We start from the raw sequence: 12,138 nt of genomic DNA, 5'->3' as shown, positions 1-12,138 counted from the left end.
TAACAAGCCAAAGAAGACTCCTCTCATCCATCATGTTAATGCTAAAGTCTAATATACATTAGGAGCAAAACAGAGAAGCGAGAATGGATATGTGACACACCGAGTGTGAGAGAAACTGAGGGAGAAAGAGTAGAGGGAGAAAACAGGCTGGTAATGAAGTACCCACCACTAGTGGATAAGAGCTAAAGTGGTCTAACAGATCTGTCAGGCTGCTAGACTGTGGCTAATTATCCCCCCTCCTCTTTTGTCTGCGTCCTCTCCTCTGTCACTTCTTCTCTCTCGAATTTACTCTGCCCGGCGTGTTTTTCTCTCCACTTTGGCTCCGTCGTTTTCTCCCCTCTTTCCCTGCTTTTTCTCGTCTCTCTCTCCCTCCGTCTGTCCCATCTTCCCATTTCCCATCTGTCTCCCCTTCCATGTCCAATCCCTTTCTCTTTCGCTCTCTTTTTTTCTTCCCTGGATGAGATTGGGTGTCTGGGGCTTAGTTTTTGATTTGCAAGTCAATCGTAATTTTCTGTCAGAGAGTTTAAGTTGAGGGAAGTTTTTAATATGGCCTGTATTATTTCATACGGGAAATGATAAATTTGCATTAGAATCCTCTTTAGAGTTTCTCCTTTTTTTCCTCTCTCAAATACAAAAAGCAGCTGAAAGTTACGGTTCTCAAAACTGCAGCGGTAATAATATATAATATGGAACGAATGACAACATTGATAAGCAGTGCATTTCTGAAAGCATGGGCCCTTTGTTAGACAAACAATGAGGGGCTCTGACATCCAAATATTACAGCAAAGGACACATTTTACTCAAATTAAAGTACATTTTATTATTAAACTACTTTAAATGCCTCTCAAAACACTGCGACTTGCACAATTCCTATTTTTGCGCATAGATATAGATCCATTCATGTTGGAAAAATAAAATGTTTTAGGATATCAATTGGATTGGCACATAAACCAAGCTCCAGCACTGCAATAATATAAAATTCAATGACTGTGAGCTTAGAGTGACGCTTAGCATCTCAGACAGGCAGGTTTTAATGGGCAAACTTGACTGAACTCATGTAGAAGTGTATGAGATAGACATTAGATAGACCTAATGAGACGTGAGCCATTGGTTTGTGAAGCCCGACTCTGAAGGCTCGGTGTTAGCATTTTGGCAAGCCAATTTGGATTTTTGGTGCCAAATCTGACCACAATTGGATAAGAATGTTGAGTGGTAGCTAATGCAAGGTGCATCCATAGGCTGTATGGGAGCACTAACTTCTTGGATGGCCTGGTAATAAAATTAAAAGCAGAGTTAGCCATATTATATGCCAGACAATTGCATTAAAAATCCCCCCCGAAAAAACGGCACGTCGTCAAGAAGTCCAGTGCAGCGACTCAAATTAACAGAGGTGAAGCCCCAGCAGACAGCTACCAGCTACAGCCGCCTCGTGTCCACATAAATCTGACTTTAAGCATTCATCAAGTTTAAACAGTTTTTGTAAGCATGCCTTTTTTTCCACTGTAAAGTTGGACATTTTAACATGCGAGTCTATAGAGATTGACTTGCTTTTGGTGATCTCAAGAGACTGTAGATCAAATGTTCAAGCTGTTATAATGACCTATAGTTAACGCTTCAAGTAGAAGTACAGTGCATTACTGGTGTCAACCTCACATGGTTAAAAGAAAGAAAGAAAAAACACGTAGTGTTTGAATTATCACAGTATTCATCATATGGCACCCATGGCCTCCTCAAACTGTCTCTAGTAATTCTGGTTGTATTTGTTTTGCATGTATGTCAAGAGGTGTCCGATCCAGATTGCATGATTTTAGTGCCAAGCATGAACAGACAAGGATACAGCTGGTGACTTGAAATTGAAATAACATTAAATTGAATAGAGGGCTCAGAAGAGGCAACCTTATGCTTTCAGGGAAGTGTACCGCTGCACCTGGACCCTGTGTTTGTGCGCGTCACTAGGCATGTAATCTTTCTAAATATGAATAATGTTGAATTTTTAGACAAGAGACATGATTTTTGGTACCATAAGCTTTCTGGTTCCCAAGCCAGTGTACTCCTAGTGCAAATTCCAAGCCCAGATAAATGGAGAGGGTAGAGTCACGAAGAGCATCCGGCATTAAATCTTTACAAAACATGTGGATCATGAGTAAGATTGCTATACTGTATTAGTTGGGGTCTGGGTTAACAATGACTGCGATCGATGCTGTTGAGCTGGAGGGTACCAGTGGAAACTGTGCTAGCGTTGGCTGAGGAAAAGCCGGAGCAGAGGAAGCAAGGGATAGCTGTGGCTACAATGTAGCTTGCTATCGCCAGTGTGTGAATGTGTGTGTGAATGGGTGGATGACTGAATGTAGTGTAAAGCGCTTTGGGGTCCTATGGACTAGAAAAGCGCTATACAAATGCAGGCCATTTACCATTTACCATTTACCATTAGAAGGGAGATGAACCATGTGGCATTATTTGCCTCCTTTTAGCGCAGCAGCTGAAAACAGGAATACGGAAACAGTGTAACACTTTAAAATAAAGCCAACAACTAAGGGCATGAAAAAAGAAATGATTACACTGAAAATAACTAAGTAATTTAGCAGAAAAACAAAAGATATTGTCCCATCTTACATTATATGCTGTACTTTTTTAGGCAAGTGGTGTAATATGGGGTGAATGAAGGTCACTGAGGGTTTTTTTTTTTTTAGGTTTCAGGGTTTTAAAAAACATATTTGTTTAATATTTGTTATGTTGATGTGTATGATGGATATTCAATTATTCCATTTTATCAATATAAATGTGATACCGACGGGCGATCGTGGCTCAAGAGTTGGGAGTTCGCCTTGTAATCGGAAGGTTGCCGGTTCGAGCCCCGGCTCAGACAGTCTCGCTTGTTGTGTCCTTTGACAAGACACTTCACCTACCGCCTACTGGTGATGGCCAGAGGGGCCGATGGCGCGATATGGCAGCCTCGCTTCTGTCAGTCTACCCCAGGGCAGCTGTGGCTACAACTGTAACTGCCTCCACCAGTGTGTGAATGTGAGTGAATGAATAGTGGAATTGTAACGCGCTTTGAGGGCCCCGAAAAGCGCTATATAAATGCAATCCATTATTATTATTATTACTTTCCTGGAAAATAGCTGTTTTTATGGAAAATTACCAAGAAATCTTTTCTGGTAGAAAACCCAGAATTTAGGCACTACTTCAAATTAATTAATCACTACTTGAATTATCATCATTTTTTTGTTTCCTGTAAACATGTGACTTTTTTTTGCTTTATTCTAGTGTATCTACCTTTTAAGAATTTGTAAGTAAATATAATTACATTGTGTACACTGAATTACCGAGGAATTACGCCCTTTGTCGTATTATAAAGTGTTACTAAAAACAGCTGCCAGTGGGGGGAAAACTGAAATCTTGACCCAGGTGTCCATTGGCTTCACAGAAGCCCCCAAAATACTGGCAGCTGCTCCCCAGACGCTAACCAGCAAGTTCCCAAACAGATAAGAGCGTGGCTGGGAGCAAGAGAAGCATAATCTCGACACCCATTTAACTCTTAGCAAACATTTTAGAAGGAAAATATGTTGAAACCATCTGTGGCAGTAAAAGGTGACGTATCAATTGATTGTAGCCAGCTGTCCTAACAGTCACAGAAAAATGATATTGCATACGTTTTAAAGATTATGAAAGGTCAAATCTATAGAAAAGACAACAGAGAATGAAATGCATGCTGTTACTGTGTAACCATGCCTTCATGTTTTATGCATGTCTCAGTTTAGCAGATCGTGAATGTAGATTTGTGTAAATATTCTCTCACTTACGCCAATCAAACCATGGCCAGTGACCTTGTGTGACTCCACCTGTACACTGAAATCGCAACTCGGTGCAGAAGCACAGGTGCAAATGCCAAACATGCATTTAAAACACAGAGATGTGTAATATCGTACTTGCGAGCTCAAATTAAGAGAACATTTTATTTAAATCTAGCACTTTTCCACCGTGTCCCTCTCTCACCTGTCTGCCTGATTCTGCTGCTGGGTCTGTGAAGCAGGCGGAGCTCTGGACTTGTTCACCTTGGCGTAGAGCCCGTCGATGTCCTCGAAGGGCGCCTGCTGCGGGCCGGACACCCCGGCTGGTACTGCGGGGGAGGGCGTACGGCTGATGTACGACTGCGGCGAGGGCGGCTGGCGGAAGTTGTTGATGCGAGCGTAGTTTGGGTCGCTGTCATCGTCCTCCACGTCAGGGAGGGAGGACGGGTCAGGGGTGGCGAGGCCGGATTGGACCTCGGCGTAACGCGGGTCGAAGCTGTAAGCAAGGAGGAGAGGCGTTACACAGGAGCACAGGCGCAGCAAAAATACACGTTTTACACATTTTCCCTGTGATTCTTCTTCTGTGACAGACATTCGGCTGAGCAGTTGTTATGGAGGAGCAGGTGGGCACATCAGAGCTGTCAGGTAAGATGCCAATCGCAGCACTTTACTACTGTGACAAATGCTGGTCTATTATTATTCTACTGTACATGTTGTAAGCCGCTCTGTTATCACACCCTCGACTGTGAAATAATAATAAAACAACAACACACAGAATGTCAATTTTTTGGTTGTTGTTGGGGTTTTTTGTGATTCATACCCATCTCTGTCATCAGGGATCCTGTCCAGCTCCTCCTCACTCAGTGCCTCCAGTTTGCTCTTTGAAGCTTTTGCTGCATCTTTGCTCTTGTCTTCCTTCTTCTTGCCAAACCTGGAAACGACAAGAGGGTGAATTTGATCATCTTAAAGCCTCAGGCAGATAAAACCGTGGTGCTCTTATTCTGAAAGGACGGTTTATGGGCTTTAGTATCCTTTTGGAGACTTTAATGATGAAACAACACACTTCACTCAGTCAACAGAGCATGCACGAGTTGATGAAAGAGGCGGAGAGGCTCACACAACATGAAAACACCACGCACACACACACACTCTTCACTTTGCATCAGCTTTCCAAATCTGCTAGACAAACTCATTGTAACTCCTGTGCGTTCATTAGCGGCTGTGCCTGGAAAAAGACTGCTTAATGATAGATACGGTTATAATGTCACAGCAGGAACTGACAATCCTCACTTTGTGTACGTGTGTGTGTGTGTGTGTGTGTGTGTGTGTGTGTGTGTGTGTGTGTGTGTGAGAGAGCTGTCATGTAGCATATGGAGTATGAATATTTTAACATTTTGTTCAATAAAATAGCTGTTACACCGCAGCAGTGTGTTATCCTTTCCTTATCAACTCTGCCATTACGACCATCATCATCATTATCATTCTGCAGTCTTATTCTCTCGTTTTCGCAGGCAGAACATACTCGTCGCCACCTCTCTTCGACTTACAATGAATCTCGTCTTCGCGATTTCAAGAAATTAACTGAGCCTTTTGCTCTAAATATTTCATATTCTTCCACCTCTCTTTCACATCGTCGTTCTCGCCGAGCCCGCCACCCTCTCCCTCGCTCTTTTTCGCTCTCTGTCTCTCGCCGCCTCCGCCTCACCCGCCAACCCGCTTCTCTTTTTCTCTCTCACCCTCTCCTTCCCTCTGAGCTCCCGCTGAGCCAATCTAATGTCTGTGTTTATCTCATTAACAGTGAGGCACTTCTCATTACTGCTACAGGCAGATACGTGGCCTGAATGGTAACCCGCTGGCCTGGCCAAGTGGAAACCTGGACAGGGATGCCACATTGGCCTGGCACCATCCTGCAAACCAATTAGAGTTGTTTTTTAGCTAATCTACCCGCTTCACTTGTACCTGTGTGGGTGACTGCTGCCAAAAGCAGGTCAGATATTCACATTGCTCGAGTTTTACTGTGAAAGATGAAAATAGAGACGCCAAATCAAATCATTTTCTTTTGATATGCACAGTTTGTACTCACGAGGTCGTAAACTCATAGGATTACCTACTTTAACATGACATTTAAACTCAACTCGATTGATATTTCTTTGTGCTCGTGTAACATTTTTTTGTTTTTTATGAGCTTTATCATTCTAAACAGCCATAAAGCCGGTTTCCTACAGCACACACAGATGGGCTCGATAAGCACTGCTATGCTAATTCCTAGCACATAAACATGCCACTCTTTAATCAGAATATTGCAGCTTTTGTCCACGTAACCTGCCTTCACCACTAATTCAGTCTCTGGACAGGACTCTCACATTAGCTCTGTTAAAATTTAGCGATCCAATCAGTAGCAAACACATCCTACTGGGCCTTCAATGGTGCACTATACTGAGGAGTGATCCAAATGAGCGTTTCAACTCCCCAGAGTCAGACTGTCAACACTGACTTGTGCTGTAACATACTGATGCAACTGAGGGACAACCTTCCTCATGTATAGCATGAAATTCAAGGTAAAATGTGGCCACTCTGACACACTGGGGTTGATCCAGCTCTCAGTGGAGATGTGAATGTACATGTGGTCCGAACGGGACTAATCTTAAAAATAGCACAAGTGCCAGCGGCCACATTTAATCAAGTAGGATTTGCATTTGTTTAAGTGCAGAATTTCAGATTGGACCTTGTATAAAACTAATAAAAGAGTACTAAGATTAAACTTAATTAACTAAATATTCAGTTTTTTGATAAAGCTTACAGTTGGGTCTGGATCAGGTGACCCTGAACATCCCATAATTATGCTGCTACAGGCTCAGAACTTCCTGTGACTCACCTCTTTTCACTCCCCAGGGGTTTTTCCTTCTCCCACATTCTATGTTTTATCTACATACACATCCTTTATTCTTTCCTCTTTCCCCTCACACCTTAACCCAGGGGTGTTGAACTCCAGGCCTCGAGGGCTGGTGTCCTGCAGGTTTTAGATATCACCGTGGGTCAACACACCTGAATCAAATGATTAGTTCGTTACCAGGCTTCTGGAGAACTTCAAGACATGTGGAGGAGGTCATTTAGCCATTTAAATCAGCTGTGTTGGATCAAGGACACATCTAAAACCTGCAGGATACCGGCCCTCGAGGCCTGGAGTTTGACACCTTTGCCTTAACGGATCACACCAGAAGACCGCAACTCCCTAAACCTGGTTCTGGTGGAGGTTTCTTCCTATTAAAAGGGAGTTTTTCCTTCTCACCATCACCTAGTTGTTGCTCACAGCTACTGAATGCTGCAGGGTCTTTAACTTGCAGTGTAAAGGACCTTGAAGCAACAGTTGTTGGGATTTGGCACTACATAAATAAACCTGAGGTGAAGTGAACTGAATTAATTTACGTAGGATTGTTTTACTACTGCTTGGTAAACTGCTTTCATCTGTGAAACTCAGCACCATCTGTAATAGTGATTTTTGGCTGACTCGACCTCTTCTCAAGGACCAGTAATTTGTCACACCTGTAGCTTGGAACAAATTCCATGTTTGTCATTTATATTAGGTCAAGAAAAGGAGTGACCTCGTGCAACTTCAGTGTTGTTCTATTCAGCCTAAGCGGAGCAGGGGTCTAATCGACCAGAATAAGTGGAAACACTTGTGTGGCTATGAAGGATCTGTAGGGCAGAGCCCATTATCTCCTTGACTCGACAAAAGTCATGGAAGGCATTACACTGCAGTATTCAGAGGCAGAGCAGCTGGAGCCGTGGCGGGTAAACTGAGCCTGATGTGCAAAATATCTAGCGTTCCCCTTTAAGCAACACTGGCAGAGTTTCACACTGATCTTTGAGCTGTTTTGGGAAGTTTAAAATCTGTCATCTGCAACATCCGTGTTTTATTTTTATTTTTCTTTCGGCGATATCGCGGATGCTAAGCCCCTGCTGCTGTAATGTTTTTCCACCTCTCTTCCTAGAGATCACTTGCCACAGAAACAGTGTGGGCGCTGCTGCAGCATCTTTTTTCTACCCTACAGATTTTTTATTTTTTTTTTACTTGGAACTATTTTGATTTTGATTTTCTAAGCACTCCCACATTATGCAGGAGCCAAAAGCAGACTAGCAATTACCTCAGCGATAACCATATAAAAATCAGCATCGTCAGAAAAGAAATATCAGCGCTGTTCATCTTCTATGCATCAGTGGACATATAATTATATTACACATAAATATATGATTATCCAAAATCCCAGGTTTAGTCGGCCGAGCTGTTTGCTAGATTCACACCCCCACCCCTCCCAGCCCGCCTTCACACACACACACACACACACACACACACACACACACACACACAAAGCGCCTTAATCAACATTCTGAGGGGGCAGAGGTCCTCAGTTGGACCCATCATTATATCTGCATTAATTAGGAAAGCTTCTTCTTCTCACTGTATTGTCTGAGAAAAGATGGAAAGAAAAAGAAAGAGGGTGGCACAGAACAGGGGTGGGACTCCCAATTAGAGACGTCTACCTTTCCCATCACCTTATGCGTTGTTCATCACCAAACATCCCCCCATCGTTTCCCTATTGCTATGAAACTAATGTCTGCTTCTCTTTTCTCTCTCTCTGTTTTTTAATTACTTTCTTTTTTTGTTGTGGTTTGTTTTTTTAAGCTTCCTCTGTATAGCGCCGGTTTTGCTCTGTCACTGGTTCTGAAATGTGACAGTTAATTTCCTGTTGCGTGCGAGAATGAAGCTGGATAAAAATGTGAAAATGCACCAGCACATTTAAAGACAAAGAACCTACAAAAAAAAAAAAAAAAAAAAAGAAAAGCTCTATGAGCACAAATAACACAGACACAGAGACACACACACACACACACACACACACACACACACACACACAGAGAGAGACACACACACACACACACACACACAGAGACACACACACACACACACACACAGAGACACACACACACACACACACACACACACACACACACAGAGACACACACACACACACACACACACACACACACAGAGACACACACACACACACACACACACACACAGAGACACACACACACACACACACACACACACACACACACACACACACACACACACACACAGCAGTAAACTAGAAATAAACAGATTGTTCACAAAAAACAGGTAAGCGGCTGCACACACTAAAGAAGACAGCATATACATCAACAGAGGTAACGAACACACAGTAACTCTGCAGGGAACTGCAAACAGTCTCATGGAATAGGACATCTCATTAACTTAGCATTATCTACCTACACAACCACTCCATCAAACTCTCATTAGAGAAAAGTAGGGGGTCCTTGTGAGTCAGGCTGCTCTGGTGTCCCATTTAATACACTCCCCACTGACACAGGAGTTACTGGGAACCATTATTAGGATGTCGTTGTCATTATTAACCCGCCGCTCCCACAGCCGCCCTGGGATCACCTTGGCAGGCCTGGGACGGTGAGAGGAGATGATGTTGCCTGTTTGTCACTATATATAAAGTACGGTATATTTGTCATGGAGTAATTTTGAAATGTTTGTCTTAAAAAGTTGGTTTTCTTTGACAAACAGCTAATGCTTCACAAAGGCCTTTCCTCTTTTTTTCTTCTTCTTCTCCACTTTGCAGCATCCTAATTTGGACAAACGTTGCAGTGAAATTAACTCATGGTTCAGCAAGACATACTGGACAAGTTCATGCTCCCAACTTTGTGGGAACAGTTTGGGGATGGCCCCTTCCTGTTCCGACATGACTGCACACCAGTACACAAAGCGAGGTCTGTAAAGACATGGATGAGCACATTTGGTGTGGAAGAACTTGACTGGCCTGCACGGAGTCCTGACCTTAACCCGATAGAACAGCTTTGGGATGAATTAGAGCAGAGACTGTGAGTCAGGCCTTCACCTCCAACATCAGTGTCTGACCTCACAAATGCATTTCTCTAGGAATCGCCAAAGATTCCCATAAACACTCCTAAGCCTTGTGGAAACCAGAAGAGTTAAAGCTGTTATAGCTGCAAAGGGAGGGCTGCCATCATGTTTAAAACGTGTGTGAAGACAGACAGGCAAATACTTTGGGGAATATTGGCTGATTTTCCTTTTGTTATTTGGAAATCCTATAAATAATTGTATATTTATGCACCAAAAACTTTCCTCTTTTTACTTCTTCTTATGGTTTCCCTAAATTTCATGTGAAAAACCTTAGTCAGGCATAACAGATGATGACTAGTGCACTTTGCAAAACTGACACCCTAATTCGGACCAAAAGCAGTCAGCTAGGTGCGCCAGAATCTCAGCTGGTAAGAAACTATAGTGACTGTAATTACTACAGCAACTGTCATTCTCATTACTGTGGAAGAGAGGGGGAAGAGGCGTAAGAGCTCAGTTAGCCATCCTCTAATGAGGCTCTATATGTAACACTAGGATCACAGCTATCCTGGGTGGTGATGTCACCAACCTGACCTGTGCAATTAAAGCTCTAGGATGGAGGAAAAGGGCCAAAGGGAGCAAAAAGAGCTTGCTCCATCGGATAAATCGTTATATAGGATTTCTTTAACATCTATCTCAAATTACTGCAACAAACTAGAAATCTCATTTAGAGCAGCTTTAGATCTTAACGTTTTCCGTTTAAATAAAATCATCTCTTTACTTCCATTCTCAGCATTAAGGCTTCTTTGTTCTCTGCAATTGTGACAACAACTCTGATGGTGTGCAGTTGTGTGTAATCTTAATAAGCTTTCCTAACGTGGTGCAACAGGGAGCCAGTGGGTGGTTGGTTATCAGCAGGCATAACGAGGGATGTGAGAATGCTGTCTGCTAGCACCGTGGGTGTGTGTGTGGGCCCGTGTGGAGGAAGCCATGTTTTCACAAGGAGGACAAGGATTTAATTGACGCGTGTGCATGTGCACATTACGTGTGTGTGCTCACACGCTTGCAGGCTTGATGATACTTGTGAACACCTTGCCATTCCACATTTGAGTTGAAGCGCGCGCGCACACGCTCACACAGAGACACGCTAAAGCATCACACACACAACGGCAGAGCGCTGCGGCTCATCACTGCGACAAAGGTGGTTTAGCATTCTGTCTACAGAGGAAACAGATTAAAGAGAGAAGAGGAGCAAGGAAGATAAAAACAACTAAATGAGTCCAGAAGAAAGGAAGAAAAACTACTAATACAATATCTGTATAAAACTTTAAAAACAAACAATCAAGATTTACAGCGATAAAAGCAAATGGAAACATTCTGATAATGAAAGAACCCACTGGAACAGAACAAAATGGGTAAAACGAGTAAAGTTAAACATTAAAAATTCAAGTCTGGTAAAGTCAAGTAAATAAATGAACAAGTTTAATCATTATAGCTCGACAAATAATACTTTTTGCTTCAACTTCAGCAAATCCTTTTTCTTAGGATCTGGTCGCACGGGCCCCTGGTAACCGCTGGTTGTTAGGGAAAAAATGAGTTTTCCCCAACTGGTTGGCGAGTAGCTGCAGGACGTTGCTGGCTGTTGCAAGATAACATCTATCATAAGAAAGTATACAATATTGCACTGATAACCTCATTGCGATTGCTTTGGCTTCTAGCAAACACCCATAGTTAAAGAAAGAAGACGGCAGCTTTTCTGCAAACACTTGCCAACTACCTGCTGAGTGGTTGCATGACTATGAAGAGTGTGATGCAAATGAAAACGGAGAATATTTCCCTTGAAAAGGTGTTAAAAGTTGTCCCTTACCGCTGAAACTAACATGTTTCAAAAGGTGAAACTTTTAGCTTAAAATGAAACTATTTCCTTTTACAGCTTGCGTCGCACTTTTTTAAGATTCACTACAGCTCGGAGAGCAAATCTAATAAAATTTTAGGTCTTTGGTGAAACTCCCTCTCCACAACCAACTTCAACTTGCAAAAGCCAGCAACCACTCACCAACCGGCTGGGGAATGCACATTTTTCTCTAGTGACTGAGGGTTGCTACAGGGTCACCGACTGATCTCTATGACTGCGTAACAGAGGCCTCATTGAAATAAGTCCTGCTCCTTAGAAGCCTGAACACAAGAACCGCATTCTCTCCAGTTTGAAGTCGAGATTGGAACAGCCCAAAACATCAAGCTGGAGACCTCAAGCAGAAGTCACAAACATGCCAACGGAAATATCAGGACACAAGAGAGGCACAGGCTTAAAACTGACCCTAAATAATACTAGCAGCAAATAATAAGACGCTAAACCTGATGCGATGCATTTTTGTCTCTACCAACATATGTTAGTATGTAACTATGGCACCTCTGGACTGTTGGCTTTGCACATTCTGA

The 12,138-nt window shown here is 42.8% G+C and overlaps 1 protein-coding gene across 4 annotated transcripts in view; it reads right to left on the bottom strand.

The window, feature by feature from the left end:
* Window positions 1–12,138, bottom strand: part of pard3ba (par-3 family cell polarity regulator beta a) — a 208,927-nt gene that overhangs the window by 55,995 nt on the left and 140,794 nt on the right. For all 4 annotated transcript variants that reach the window (XR_014909557.1, XR_014909558.1, XM_085397617.1 and 1 more), the window contains exons 20-21: window positions 4,612–4,722; window positions 3,997–4,287 (exon numbers count right to left, since the gene is read on the bottom strand). Coding sequence is in view for 2 of the 4 variants with exons in the window: in XM_085397617.1 (XP_085253743.1) it covers window positions 3,997–4,287; window positions 4,612–4,722 (402 nt within the window). In the remaining 2 variants the exon portion in view is untranslated. The remainder of the gene's footprint in view (window positions 1–3,996; window positions 4,288–4,611; window positions 4,723–12,138) is intronic.

Source organism: Rhamphochromis longiceps, linkage group LG23 (genome assembly GCF_057381845.1).
Source record: "Rhamphochromis longiceps isolate RC_006_pf linkage group LG23, R_longiceps_female_GT1.1, whole genome shotgun sequence".
Classification (NCBI taxonomy): Eukaryota; Metazoa; Chordata; class Actinopteri; order Cichliformes; family Cichlidae; genus Rhamphochromis; species Rhamphochromis longiceps.
The sequence above is the reverse complement of the archived record's forward strand: the minus strand, read 5'-3'. Positions and strand labels throughout refer to the sequence as shown.